The sequence below is a fragment of the Corvus moneduloides genome, chromosome 15 (assembly GCF_009650955.1).
Source record: "Corvus moneduloides isolate bCorMon1 chromosome 15, bCorMon1.pri, whole genome shotgun sequence".
NCBI lineage: Eukaryota > Metazoa > Chordata > Aves > Passeriformes > Corvidae > Corvus > Corvus moneduloides.
This window is the reverse complement of record NC_045490.1, coordinates 1,223,704-1,238,513: the sequence shown is the minus strand read 5'-3', so window position 1 is coordinate 1,238,513 and position 14,810 is coordinate 1,223,704. Positions and strand designations below refer to the sequence as shown.

Sequence of the window (14,810 nt, the reverse complement as noted above, 5' to 3'; positions counted from 1 at the left end):
ACCTCGAGGCCGACACACAACAGCAGCACAGCACCGGGAGTTTAATCACGTTTCCCTCATTAGAGGGGACAATTAAATGACCACTCAGGGGCACAACCACTCCTGCAGAGCACTTCACTGGACCCCGTTTTGCAGTAACTCCCCCAGGCTGCAAAGCCCCATTTGCCAGGGACCTGAGAGAAGAATTCGGTAGTTTTAAAGGAATGTCAGGAACTAGGAATACACCTGAGAGAAGTTCAGTAGCTGGGAGGGAGCCCAGGTGACAAATGAACACCCAGGCCCCAGCAGAACCAGCTCATTCCAAAGAGCGGCACTGAGGAAGGGCCTGGGCAGTCCCACAGGGGCAGGTGGGCGCCTGCCTGCCAGCACTGGGAACACGGGAATGCTCCAAAGCACCGGCACTCCTGAGAAAATGACCAAACAAGGCCGTAATAAGGCGAGAGATGAGCTGGAGGGGGCACTGGGTCCCACACCTGCCCCTTTTCCCTTTCCACTGTACAGCACCTGCCCAGGCTGGGAGCGAGCTTTGGCACAAGCACTCAGTTCTCCCCCAAAATCCACTGAACCCCTTGCTCGTCTCCCGAAGAGAATCACAGGCACAGCACTGAATACACCGATACCCGGGTCACACCTCTCAACACTTTCTCGCTTTGTTTTGTTCACTGAAAAATGGCAAAAAAGGAAAGAAGTCAGCCCAGAGCCCAGGAACGTTAAGCGACTTTTACAAAGTCCAACACAACCCCCCCAAGGATGAGGCTTTACATAACAGCCACCCGCTCACTCCGGGACGGGATTGTGTCCGGACCCGCGACTCTTCCCTCGCTGACCTTCGGCAGCAGCCGCCCGAAGCCAATTCCCCGAGCACGGCAGCCCCGCGAAGCCGCCCAGAGCCGCCCCCAGAGCCCCGCAGCCCGTGCCGGTGCCGGCCCGCTCCATCCCGGAGCGGCTCCGGCGCCAAACGGGGAGAGCAAAGGGGAAGGAACAAAGCCCTGACAAAGCCAATGACCGGAACAGGATTCAATCCATCAGCGGGGAGGGCAGCGCAGCGGCCCCGCCGGCCCCGAGTCCCCGTTCCAGGGAATGCCCCGGGTTGCGCTGCCCGGGGAGGGACCCCCGCCCTCCCGGGGTGTCCCCCACCGCGGGGCGCGAGCGCGGGGAGAGCCGCGGGTCCCGGCGGGAGCTGCGCCCGCAGCGGCCGATGCCGCCCTCGGGCCCGCCGCTGCCGCCCAGGGGGCGGCCGGGATGTCCCGGGAGTGCCCGGGGCGGGGACGGCGCGGCCCCGGCGCTGCCCCGGTGCCGGCGGGAGGCCAGGCCCGGCCGCGCTCACCTGCGCTGGCCGCTCCGCTAGGCCCGGACCATCTCTTGGCTGCCGCCACCGGCGAACGATGAGGCCCGAGGAGCCGCCGGCGAGTCACGGAGCGCCGGGGGGCGCGGGGCGGGCCCGGCCCGGGGGAGGGGGGGGGGGGGGGCGGCTCACAAGCGGGCGGCCGATCCGGAGGGGTCCCGGCGGTCCATGGCGGGCCGGCGCCGGGCTGGCGGCTCGCAGGGCTGGGGCAGGGCCGCGGCTTGGCCGGGGCTGCGCTGGGCCCGGTCCCGATCCCGATCCCGGCCCGGTCCCGCCTGGCGCTTCCCGGCGGCCCCCGCGCGCCGCCGCCGCCCCGATCACGTGACGCGCGGGGACCCACGTGACCCCGGCGGAGCGCGCACGTAGGGGGCGTGGCGCGAGTCAGGCCCCGCCTCCCCGCGGGGCGGTGCGAGAGTCACGTGGGGCAGCGCGCGCGGAGCGCTCCCGCGGGCGCGGCGCCCCCTGGCGGCGGCGGGAGGGACAGGGAACCCGCGGGAGCGACCGGGAAACACCGGGATAGACCGGGACAGACCGGGACAGGCCGGCAGAGCGGGCAGCGCTCGGCCTGCAGAGGAGCAGCTTCGGGGTGACCCAGCTGGGGCCGCCCAGGGCCTGAAGGGGCCGCAGGAAAAGATGGAGAAAGAGGATTTCCAAGGGACGGAGGGACAGGACCCAGGGAATGGCTTCCCAGTGCCAGAGGGCAGCGATGGATGGGAGATTGGGAATTCCTGGCTGGGAGGGTGGGCAGGCCCTGGCACAGGGTGCCCAGAGCAGCTGTGGCTGCCCCTGGATCCCTGGCAGTGCCCAAGGCCAGGCTGGGCACTGGGGCTTGGAGCAGCCTGGGACAGTGGGAGGTGTCCCCGCCCATGGCAGGGCTGGCACTGGATCGGCTTTAAGGTCCCTTCCAACCCAAACCATCCTGGGATTCTGGGATTGTTATAGATGTACTGTGGTGTTGGCTTTTTGCATGTTCCATCATTGTTATGGATGGATTGTGATGTTGTTTTTTTCATGTTCCTTAATGTGAGAAAAGCTTTGCCGAGGTTCTGTAACGTAATGCTGCAGAATGTCTGTAGTTCGGGTGACAGTTTGGGAAGGACGGGGGGGGGGATCTTCACATTCCTGGAAAAGGAGTGGACTAGAACATCTGAGCCTGGGGATACCAAGGTAACTCTTAAGAGGGAACTGGGGGTTAATGCGCTGGGAAAACCCAAATGATTCAAGAGATACACCAAGAATCACACCTGATTGGGAAATAAGGCAAAGCTTATAGCAGTGGTTTCAAGTGTTGCCTGGACAAGTCCTGAGACACCTCCGATACCCTCCTTGGGGAGGAATCCTTCCACTCCAAACAGGAGGATCAGGACTATTTCGGGCTGCGGGTTCTCATATTCTGCCCTTAGCCTGTGATTTATTCAAAAAGGAGGAGGAATTGCTACCTCCAACAGTGCCACCTATGCGTGTTCACCCAGCTCCGACCCCGGGCTGGGGCTGCTTTTCTCCATCGTGGCTTTCTGTGTGATCGATCTTTCGGCCGCGGAATAAAATCTATTTCTTTATTAAATTTAATTTGGCTGAATTTCTTTACCTCACATTCACAACAATGACGTAACATGCGAAAAGCCAACATCACAATCCCATTTATAACAGAGGGATCCACCGGAGGCACCCGCGCGGGGTGCTGCGGTCCTGGCCGCGGAGTGATCCGCCCGAGGGACTATTTGTGATGCGCTCCTGCCCGCGGAGGGATCAGCGCTGATGCCGCCCTGCCCGCGGAGTGATCCTCCCGAGGGACTATTTGTGATGCGCTCCTGCCCGCGGAGGGATCAGCGCTGATGCCGCCCCGTCCGCCCAGCTGCTCTGGCTCCCTTTTCCCGCTCTCCCCTCTGCTCCCAGCGCTTCTCCTGCAAAGGGCACGGCTTTTCCTGGGCTCTTTTCCTGCCGGGCTGCAGCGAGCGCTCCCCTCAAGGAGCAGGGGCAGCTTTGCTCGCGGCGGCAGCGATTAAACAGAGCAGGCCCGGAACGATTCCTGCTTAGCCGGGCTTTGATCACATTCCTGAGCCAGCACGGCAGCAGCGAGTGAGGCAGCGGCACATGAAGGAGGCTGCGGCTCTGGCCAGGCTGGGGAGGGGGTTCCTCTGTAAAATAAGAACATGGAGAGACAAACCAGAAAGGGCAGGAAAAAAAGAAAAAGCCAAGACAAACTAAACTTTTTTTTAAAAAATAATCTGGATCCAGAGGGACTTCTGGCTGGAGAACTTCCTGGGGAGCAATCCTGCCCCTCTGGGAGGCAATGCCAGGGCAACTCCAGCTGAAACCTGCACACAAACACCACAAAGATTTCAGATATTTGCAGGAAGCATCCACTTAGCAACTGCTGGTTAATCATTTATTCACTTTCCCATTAAATGGTACATTCAGTCCACAAGACTTCAACACCTTTCTGGTAGTTTTATTTACAGTCTGCAGCGTGTTCTGTAAAACACAGGAGTGCTCACAGACACACACACACAACATAGGGATTTGCAAACATTTAAATAAGTACAGTTTATTCCAAAGGAAGTCTACGTACTGCTTTTTCCATAAAAATTATAAAAAATACTTTAGTTACTGTATTTTACCTAAACCAAGATACTTGAGAATTCTTCCACAAGTGATGCCCCCTCCCCACAAAGGGCACTGTTTGTGAAAAGAAGAAGAAATTCAGGAGACTGCATCACCAAATAAAATCCTAATGGCAACTGCTTCAATGCACCAGAAGAACAAAGAATTCCCACTCTGCATCCAGCAATCCCTGCTCTGCAGCCTGTCTGCATCTGCTTTTGTAGGGCTTGTGGGGCTTTTGCACTCACTTCCTTCTCCAGGGCAGTTCCCACAAACAAAGAATGACTGAATTTCTGCGGACTGTCACTCGGCAATCCTGCATTTCACACATCCAAAGGGAAACACTTTCCTTTGAGCCCTTTATTTCAAGGAGTCTCTTTTTTACTGAGCATCCAGTGAGAACAGTGCCCAGTTGTGGCTGTTATTATTTCTCTGCTTTTGCTGCGTGGCAATATTGTGCTGGAGCTCTGCAGAACACCCACTGCAGCCCTTGTCTCACTGGGGCACACCGAATTGACAAAAAAAGGCACAAAGATGAAACTCCTAAAGCAGCAGCAGCCCCAAGTCACTGAGCTGCTGCTTCCCACCACCAACACTCTGTGTCTCAGCAAACACTTCCAACACACGAGCCAAGGCCACAGGGGAGTGAAAAGCCCAGAGCCTGCGGGCAGGACAAGCACTCCATTGATCAGTAACAAACCAACACAGCTCAGCTGGATGGTGCACTTAAGACTGGACCTGGAAGCATCAGGAAAAGCCATTGGAACACAAGCTCAGCAGCACAGAATCCCATTTGTCACCAGCTGATGAGATGGGAGGCTCTGTGTGGGACACGTTGTGCATTCAGCTTCAACAATGCCCCAGCTCCACAGCAGCGCTGAAAAACTTCTGCTTTTAACAGTTGGAGAGGATTTTCTCAATGGAAGTGAAGCTGTCATTAACAGAGGAACAGCACATGATGCACAGCATAACCTGCAATAAAAAGCTTTTGCTTTCCAGCATGTAAACATCCAGGTTACTGGACTTTAGCTCATATCAACGAATCTGATGATAGATTTTTTTTAAATTTTTCTTGGAACTAAAAAAGTAAAATCTTCCATAAAAGGATAAAGCACAAAAATACTCTCTCAGTAAGTCTCAGGAAGCCATTTAATACCTTCCATGTCCTAGGAACAACTAGGCAAAACACTTGGAAAGTGTGAGCAGTAGAAATGTTGACCATTGAATGTTTGGCAGCCGTGTGCTCCAGCCCCTGGGAGGGGCTTGTCCCCCACTCCACACCAGTCCTGCAGCTCCCCAGCTATTTCTTCTTCTTCTTTGGGGGCTCATCCTTCCTCAGAGCTGCTGCTGCTGCTGCTGCTGCTGGAGGAGCTCGGATCCGAGTCGAAGTCGGAGGAGGAGGAAGAGCTGCTGGAGGAGGAGGAGGAGGAGGAGGAGCTGTCCTCACTGTCACTGTCCTCGGAGGAGGTAGAGGAGTCCTGGCTGTCAGAGGAGGAGTCGCTGGCTGAGCTGTCACTGCTGCTGGAACTGGTCACACTTTTGGACCTGGGAGAGAACAAAGAGCTGAGCACAGCCCTGCCAGAGCCCACGGCACCGTGTTCTCTGCTCTGCTGGAATTATCCAAAGATCAATTCGTTGCCTTGAAAATTTCCAGGCCTCACCACCTAAGATGAATTCCTGTGCCCTCCCTCCCTTTCCCACTCCTGGATGAGTGGATTTTGGCCATTTGAGCAACGGCAGAGTGGCCCCAGGGCATGACATAGCCCAGCAGGACTGCAGAGAGGGGCAGAGAGGGAAAGCTGGCCAGGATCTCGTTCCCAGCCCTGAGCAGGGGCTTTACTGGCCTGACTGTCCTGTACTACCCGAGCTCTGGGGACAATGAACCAGGCTCAGTCCCTGCCTCACCACGGCCACCGTGAAATTCTGGCACTGCAAGAGTCAGGGGAGATTTCAGCAGTGATTTCAGCAAGGTCAGAGCTGCTCCCAGCAAAAGCTGTTCTTGGGCTACTCCTGGCAGAAGAACCCAGAGTACCTGCCACTGCAGGATGCTTGTGACTTCCAGGTGGAGGAGAAGGGTGGAAACAATCCAAGATGAAGACAGAATGATGAACACAGCAAAGAGGATTTCTGTATGCTCTGCACTGTTTTTTCACATTCAGCCCTTCCTGGGCTGTTCTTTGCTTGTTGTTCTCAAGATCAACATCTCTGACTAAGGGGGGGTGATGTGAATTCCAAGGAAGTACAATTCAATTCTCCCCTAGATCTTTCCCTAAAGTACAAGATACTGATCCACCTCCCTTCCCACCAGAGTCAATCAAAGACTATCCAAAAACGTAAATTATGATAATGCGGAATCTGGTCTCCATTAGAAAAATTAATGCAGTATTTTTTATCAGAGCTTTGGTTAAATGTAACAACGCAGGAAGTGCCTGTGCTCAGGTTATTGGAGAGTGCGAGGTTTTCTCACCGCATCAGCCCTGTCAGCTGACAGATGTGGGTGTGCACTAAGGCACAAAGCACCGACGTTTGCACACTACAGCTGGAATCTGCTATCTCCGTGTGCAGACACAACCACTGCTCATTACAGATAAACCCACAAGGGCTGCTCCAGCACTGACTTACCTGGGGAAAAAACAGCACTAAGAGGAGGAAAATAAAAAGCATGGGAGTAGTAGTTTCACCCTGAGCAGCTCCATGAGATGGGCAGGAATCAGAGGATCCCCTGAATAACTCTGAACTTGCTTTTCCTGATCACCTTTCACAGAATCCATAGCAGCAACCCATGGACATCCCGTGTGGAGGTTTATTCCAAAACCCACTCCCAGAAACATCAGGATATTGCACCTAAAGCTGCCTCTGCCAGAGGGAAGCAAGAGCTGGGGCTGGCAGAGGAAACAGGCAGGAACTTGCTCTCAGGAGAGGCAGCACGTGGGCTGCTGGCACTGCCAGCAGGAGGACGCAGGCGGGAGCAGGTAAAATTCCAATACAAAATGCAACTGGGGAATGTGACGGTGCAGAGGCTGTAGGCTGGCAGTCTAAGACTTTGGGGTTTATCACAGCTCTGTGAAAGCACCGAATTTCGCCAGCAGGTACCATTCATCCTCCTCAGGACAAGCTTCCAAGAGTTCATCTCTCAATCTGTGCCCCAGTGTGGGCCAAGTGCTGGTGGAGCCTGGGCTGGCACCCCGAGCTCTCACCCCCAGCTGGCACCCCCAGGGCTTTCCAACGTGCCACTGCCACCCAAGCCACAATGGTGGGGCCTGAGGAAAGGAAGGAATGAGCAGGGACTTAGGACACAATCCTGCCCTTCAGACAGGCAGATTTACTGTGCTCCAGTCCCAAGGGGGCTCGCAGTGGGTAACTCCAGCATCCCGCGTGGGACACGGGGGCCGAGGAGCAGCTGGAGGCAGCTCTGTCCCCGGGGCTCCCAGGGCTCTGCAGCAGCTGCTCTGCCCCAGCCTGTTCTTCTGCTTAGGCCTGGGCTCCCTCATTACTGCTTAGATCAAAACAAACACACTCTGGGCAAAAGAGTTCCTGCTCCTCCTGCCAGAATCCAAGCTTTTACAGAGTTTTATTTTAAATCTGGAAGTTATAAATTTGCTGCATTCCCCACATTTAATTCTTCTCATATTAAAATAAAAATCTAAATAGCAAACTATCTGGAAAGGAATTTATATTGATGGACTCTGTGCCTGCATAGAAGCTGGAGAATCATTCAAATTTACAAGAGTTTTAAAATTTCAAGGGAAAAGTGCCCAAACCACCCCCTTCTCCACGAACCCTTCTGCTCTGCTCATTGTTGCACTGGTTTGGAGCTCAAATACTCTGCAAATCACGATGCCAGCACAGGCTGCAGCACCTGAGGAAGCTGAGGCAGGAAGAGGCCTGAGCTGCCCAGCTCCAAACCAGTTAATTCGTGATCTCACCAGTCCCGAGTAACTGCAGCAATAAACTGGCACTTCTGGGAAAGCAGCCTTGGCTAAAACACACTGAGACAGCAGCCCAGCATTCCAACAAAGCACATTCCACAGGGCAGCCTGGAATAAAGGAGCCCTTTAGACATCTGCTCTGCCTTATTTCCTGCCTTCCACACCCAGCAAAGGCCTGCCCTTGAAACACCTCCTGAAAATGGGCTGAGATCAGACTGCGAGACAGAGAACTGGCAATAAAGGGGAAGAGATGCTGGGGCTGGTACTGCTCAGCCTTTCCCCGGAGTCAAACTCCCAACACGATGCCAGCAGTGTCAGAGCCACAGCTCTGGCTGCTCCTCCTTTCCGTTTGCTAAGAAAGCAAATTCCCAAGTAAACATAAAGTACAAACAATGTGCAAAGAGTTCTTGGCTCCAACCAGGACTTGGAGAGGGGCAGGGTTATTTCCTGGATTTTGGTTTAGTTTGGGATCGAGGGGGTTTTGTTTGGTTATGGGTTTGGAGTTTTTTAGATGTTTTATTGCATTCTCTACACAGAGCTTGAGAGAGAGAGAACTGGCAGGAGAAGGGAATGAAAACAGCACAAGTCAGAGCAGGATGGGCAGGTGGAGCACTGAGGGAGCAGAACTCCTGAGCCAGTCTTGTTTCAGAGACTCCTGATGCCCTCTGAGGCAGAAATAGGAAGACTTTTATTACTACAGCAAGATCACGCAGGGGGAGGAAAATCAGCAGGGAGGAAAACAGAGAGTAAAAACTTGAGAGTTTTTGGACAGGGAGGAGTAGAAATTCTCCAGATGTCTGTCAGACAAAAGCCTCCACCAGGCTCAAAGCAGTAAAACCAAAAATAATTTGCAAAGTTGACTTTTGCCACCCCCCCTGCAAAAGTCCTGCTGGAACAGCCAGTGCAGGACCAGTCCCCACTGGTGCAGGACCGGTCCCCACCGGTCCCCACATTTTTTCTTGGTCTTCTTTTTTCTTGGTCTTCTTTTCTGCAGCACTTTCTCCAGCGCTAATTAAGGGGGGAAAAATAATGGCTCTGATGAATGCAATAGGAAAATGAAATAACCAGCAGCACAGTGAGGCTGAGTTCAATATTCCAAGGGCACTGGGCAGCTCAGTGCCGTGCAAAGCAGAGCAAAGGGGAGGAAAACCCAGCAATTCACCTCTCATTTTCTGTGCTATTTATGCTCTACTCTCCCCTTTGCCTCCTTTTGTATGGACAGCAGCAGCTGGGATGCAAAAGGCACAGGAGAAAAGGGTACAAAATTTGTGTGTAGCCATATTTAGCAATATCTGAATTGATTGAAATAAAGGGTAAAAGCTTGACTCAGCCTGTAACTTTCACCTTTCTTTCAAGTGCAAAAAGAAGCAGAAAAATCCATTCATGTTGATGCTTTCCAGGTATGTGCCTTTCAGATTCCCAGGTGTTCATCCCCTCACAGAGTTTTAGTGGTGACACAGAAGAAAGTTCTTTGTGTGCTGCCAGAAAAATGAGATTTTTCCAATTTTTTATTTTCACACCTAAAGTATGAAAACATTATCATCACACAGAAGAGTTCTGCACACTCTCCTGTGGGCAAGGGGAAGATCCCCTGATAGGCAGATTCCAACCCCTCCTGTCCATATTTACATCCCTAAGGCCTCAGACCCTCTGTAGGTAACCATGGGGTTCCCAGGTGAGAGGAGTCACTGTGAGAACAGAATTAAACCCCAAAGCACCTCTGAGGAGACAGCGCCTGACTCTGGGAGTGCCTCCCTCTCGCGTGGAAGGTGTGGGTTACTCAGGAGTTACTCCAGGAGTTCCTACTCTGCCCAGGCCAGGCCTGCTTCGGACACTCCCCGTGCCCTCAGAGCCACAAACCCAGCTCAGGGCTGGGCTCAGAGCTCCAACACCACCAGCAATGAGCACTCCCTGAGCCCCCTGCCCTCCCAGCCCTGCTCTAGGCTGGGCAGGCACTGAGGGGCTCACTGACACCTCCAGTGTGGCTCTTTAAAGGTGGTGGCACAGGTGCTCCACAGCAGACCTGTGGGAGACCCAACTTCTCCACGGGCAAGGAAGAACCTCCCAAAGCAGGTGACACAAAAAGCTCTGGTGTGGCCCAGGAAGTTGTTTCTCCATGAAGGAAAAGCTCCATCCTTGGAAGTGCAGCACTGGCAGCCGAGGAACGGGATCCCTCCTGGCACAGCTGAGGAGCTCATGGTTACACAAGCCCTGAGAACGCAGCCCGGTGCACCAGGATTAAACCTGCTCCCACCTGGGGGTTACTCAGGCTCCCTTGCACAAGATGGTTTGTCCCAGCACGTGTCCCTCACGGAGAGCCCAAAACCTCCTTTAGTGCCAGCCTGGCCAGGCCTGTAACTCTCCCATTAAGTGATGCCACACTCAGACCCAAGGCCAAGGACCAGAATGAGGAATTGCACCCTCAATTCACCCTCCTTCAGTGGTAAGCTGCAGAATTTACCAGAAACAGGGCAGAAAAGGAACAAGGAAGTAATGTGAGCCTTTAACTCAAACTTAGCCTAAAAATCTTGAGTCTCTGAAGAGACTCTGCCTCCAAATGGAGCCAAGTGTCAGAGTCCAAGCACTCCCGATATGTCCACAATACTGGCTGATTCTAATTACTTCACAATTACTCACTGGATCAAAATTCATTTCCGAATCAATCACTTTCCATCACTCACAAGCTAATGAGCCTCCGCTCCAGGCAGGCTTTCAGGCCGGACTCACACCTGCTGCTGAGCTGGAGCAGCTGAGGAGGCCAAAGAGCCCTGCTTGCCCCAGTGCCACCCTTCCCTGCCCCATCGGGAGGCAGCACAAGCTGGGAATGCTCTCCATCCTCCCATCCTGGCACTGGGAGCGCTGCAAGGGGCAGTGACCGAGCCCTCAGGAATTCCAGGTGCCAGGAGCGGCGCTGGCAGTGCCCCTGTCCCTCTGCAGCTCCCAAAATCAAACCGGAGCAGGGCAGAGGTGAGCCCGGCACGCTGGAATTTCATGGAAAACTGATGTGCTGCATTCCTTTTGCCTCTGGGTGTGCTCGTTGAAACCATCGTGAACCTGGGAGGAAGCATTAAAATGCATTCCCAGGGCAAAGTGGGAAGGAGCTCCGGTGCCCCATGCAGAGTTCTGCTGAGGTTTCTCTGCTCCTCCCACTTTCTCGGCTGCCACAGGAAATCACTGTGCAACTCAGCGAGATGGTTTTGCTTTGTGCTGAGTTCCAGCTGCCAACCCAACTCTCCTTCACCTGTCTGAGCCCTGCAGCTCCCAGGGAGCAGCAGGAGCAGGGCTGGGCCGGGTTTAACCACAGCTTTGAACAGCAAATCTGAACACAGGACCAGAATTGCTGCTTTGCTAGAAATACATGGACAGCTTTCACCCCCACCTGCCTGGACAACACAAAACCATGAAATCAAAGAACCAAGGAGTTCAGGCAACTGCTCCACTACCAAAAAGGCTCCACCTATTTTAACTTTGGCTCAGTGCATGGTTTTTGTTTCAGACGGGCCAAAACAGTTTTAAGTGATTTCAGGTGAGCACATGTTAATGAAAGGCTTCCATTAAATTAAAGTGTTCATTTTAATCCTCTGGGACTCGAGTGCACACATTTCACTTAACACACATCCCACAGTCTGGAGGGAAAGGTCACGGGAAATGGGCTGGGACAACATCTTTTCTTTTATTTCATTGCTAAACCAGGCATTCCACCCTGCCAGTCTTACCTCTGTTGCAGCTGGAGTTGCTTTTCTTTCTCCTTCAGGATTTTGGCCAGCTGAGCTGTCCTTGAAGGCCTGTGCAGGTATTTTCTCTTCCCTTTGCATTCATATGTCCAGTGGCCAAACTCTAAACACTTCTGACACCTCACATGCTGCTTGTTTGCCTCCCTAGGAAAATGCAGAATTGCTTAAGTGACCCATTCCAAGTCAGTTCTCCCCAGTGAAGAATCGCTTCTCAATCGAGGTGTGGTTCAAGCAGATGTTCACAGCTGCTCCAGCTTGGCTCTGGACTCAGGACATGGGCAGTAACACCAAGTACACACAGCACTCCGGCAAACAGACCTTCAGGAACCAGAACACTTTCACATGGGAACAATCCCACTGCTCAATTTGCTGCTCTCCAACAGCTGTAGCTGGTTCTGCCTTCAGAGAAATCACCAAAATTCTCTTTTACAACAAAGAGCAGCAGCTTCATCTCCAAATCCTGCAATTTAACACCCAAGTCCCAAACTGCCCAATTCTCACTGCCAGCCTGGGACTCTCAGAGTCAAGAGAGCAAACCCAAAGGAGCTGCAGCCAGGAGCTGGTAAAGCCTGGCAGGAGGTTTCTCTTCAGAACAATCAGATTCCTGCTCCTTCTGAGCCAGACCTCCCTGCCTGCCCCGTCCCCAGGCACCTGCAGCAGCAGGGAGATTGCACACTCAGCTTCAGTTCTCACTCTGGTAAAATCCCCTGGGCATCTTAAGAAATCAAGGAAGGGAAGATGCTCCTGTTTTCATGCTGGAGTTCTTAAGCTGCTCTTCTGAAGCTCTGCAAAACTGTTTGGCCTCCTCTCCCAGCTGCTCTCCTTTACAAACAAGGGGAACTCACTCAGCCCAGGGACTGCTCAAGGTCACAACCAAAATTAATTCTGAGCTCAGGGTGGTGTCACTTCAGTTCCCTGCCACTGCTGCCACTTCCTGCCACCTTCAGCTTTTGCTCCAGGCACCAAAATATGAATTTTTCAAGGCCAGCCCATCTAAACTATCTGAAATTGCAGCCTGGCTGATCTCGGGAGCTCCCAGACTCACTCATGAGGATGAAGTGACAGACCAGCAGTGAGCACTTCTCCCTCTTCCAGCCAAGCTGTGAATTGCTCCTCCCTCAGCTTCAGCAACCACTTTTCGTGCCAGTTCCTGAAGAGAATCTTGTGCTGCACATCCATCACTTTTTCAATGCAGAGCATTTGGCTTCATCCTCAAGCCCTAGAAATACTCAGCTAAACCAGCACTAAAACCTGATTAAACTCGCATCCTGCACAGCACAATGAACTTGGACTTGGGCAGGAATCAGAATATCTGGGAATGAAGAGAACCCAAGAGCTCGGAGAGGTTTGCTTTGCCCTTGTCCTGCCTTGGGCTCCTGGCTCTGCCACAGCAGTTACAATAAGCAGAGCAGTGACCTCCCCTCCCCTCCTCATCAACACAAACCCCCAAAAGCAGAGTTTGTCTCTCTCAGACCCACCCTGAGCTGTGTCCGCAGGAACAACGAGGGTGTTGAAAGCAGCAACCCCACAGCTCGGCGTTTGCAGGGCTGCACTGCTGCTCCCACCAGCAGACACTCCCATGGAAGCTACAAGGGTGAGGCTCAAGCCCCAAAGCCGAGGTAATGAACAGGAGAACATCAGCCCTGCTCAGCAGCTGCAGCTCTACAAACACCACGCCAGCACCAACGAGCTGACACTGAGGAAAAGCACAAAACTGAAGGAAACTTTTAGCAGGGATCAGTGACCCCAAGCCGGGAGCAAAGGCTGACAAAGGGACAGCTCAGCACAGACCCAGCGGGCACAAAGACATCCAAGCTAAGAGAGGAGTCCTTAACTCGAAGGAAACAGCAACTTAAAAGAACACTTTGAAATCCCAAGTTGCTTTCCTCTGGAAAACAGGAAAGCGATTATTCCCATACAGAAGTTGTCCACATCCTGCAGACTGTGATTAGGCAAAGCCCCCAAACACAGTCAAAACTATTGAAACAAGAGAAATCAATTAATTTAAGGAAAAAAACAATACCCAAGCCAACAGAGAATTGGAAAACCAACACCAGCACTACCCGGGAGTGGGACACGCATTTGCTGCGCTTCACAAACAAGCAAAACCGCGGTTTCCTCGTTTCAGGGCTCTGCAATCAGATCCCTTCGGTGCGGAGGGAATTGCAACATCCCCGTCCGAGCCAAAGGCGCTCTCTTGGCTTTCCTTTGCCTTTCTGACGGTTCTGGAAGCAAACCACAACAACGTGACGCGGAGGTCATTTTTGCCGGTTTCAGCGCTGAGGAGCTCCCGACGCTGCCCAGCGGCGGCACCGAGCGCCCGAGGCCAGCAGCTTCCTCCGCCCCTGCCCGAGCGCTGCCGCTCCCCGAGCAGCGCCCTGAGCTGCAAAGGACCCGCCGGCATCCCCGAGTCCAAGCCCCGGCCGCGCACGGGACACCCCGAGGCCGCGATCGTTTCACCCCAACCGTGTTTTGGGGCGGTTTCCCCTCAGCGGAGCTGCGCTGCCACAGGACGCAACGCAGCGGCGTGGAAGGCTCAGAGCGCCGGGAAAGCTCCGGGCCCCGCGGCCCTACCCGTGCTCGCCGCTCCCCAGCCCGTGCCCGCCCGGCGCGGCCCCCCCGGTCCCACTCACGCCTGTCTGCGGGCAATCAGCCGGTGCATGGGCGTCGCCATCTTAGCGCCCGGGACGGAAGTGAGGGTGCGGCGGGGCACGCCGGGAGGTGCGGCAGCCGCGGGACATGCCGGGACACTCCGCCCGGTGGGCCGGGTGCGGCCGCCATTGAGAGCGAGTCCTCCGGGACCATAGAGAACAACTCGTCGGAGATCATAGAGAGCGAGTCCTCCGGGAGCATAGAGAGCGAGTCCTCCAAGACCATAGAGAGCGAGGCCTCCGTGACCATAGAGAACAAACCCTCCGGCAGCCAGAGAGGCCGCGCCCGGGGGACTGCACTCTATCGTACCCCGTGCCGCTCCCGCCTTGTCATCGCAGCGCCCGGGCCTTGTCCCGGTCCCTGTCCCGGTCCCGGTCCCTGTCCCTGTTCCTGTCCCTGTCCCTGTCCCTGTCCCGGTCTCTGTCCCTGTCCCGGTCCTTGTTCCTGTTCCGGTCCCCGTCCCCGTCCCTGTCCCGGTCCCTGTCCCCGTCCCTGTCCCCGTCCCTTTCCCCGTCCCCGTCCCCGTCCCTGTTCCTGTCCCGGTCC

General features: G+C 54.5%; 2 protein-coding genes across 2 annotated transcripts in view; both read right to left on the bottom strand.

Moving 5' to 3' along the window:
* The window catches only part of AFF4 (AF4/FMR2 family member 4), a 47,517-nt gene extending 46,054 nt beyond the window's left edge, over positions 1-1,463 (bottom strand). Inside the window, exon 1 of the mRNA XM_032124546.1 lies at positions 1,328-1,463. The gene's annotated coding sequence lies outside the window, so the exon portion shown is untranslated. The remainder of the gene's footprint in view (positions 1-1,327) is intronic.
* A 2,257-nt stretch (positions 1,464-3,720) lies between these two features.
* ZCCHC10 (zinc finger CCHC-type containing 10) lies at positions 3,721-14,432 on the bottom strand. The gene is made up of 4 exons (XM_032125157.1): positions 14,246-14,432; positions 11,595-11,756; positions 8,847-8,886; positions 3,721-5,496 (listed from the first exon to the last, which is right to left on the bottom strand). The coding sequence occupies exons 1-4, from the start codon at positions 14,284-14,286 to the stop codon at positions 5,275-5,277; spliced, it is 465 nt and encodes a 154-aa protein (XP_031981048.1). The 5' UTR covers positions 14,287-14,432; the 3' UTR covers positions 3,721-5,274.
* Positions 14,433-14,810: the final 378 nt, after the last annotated feature.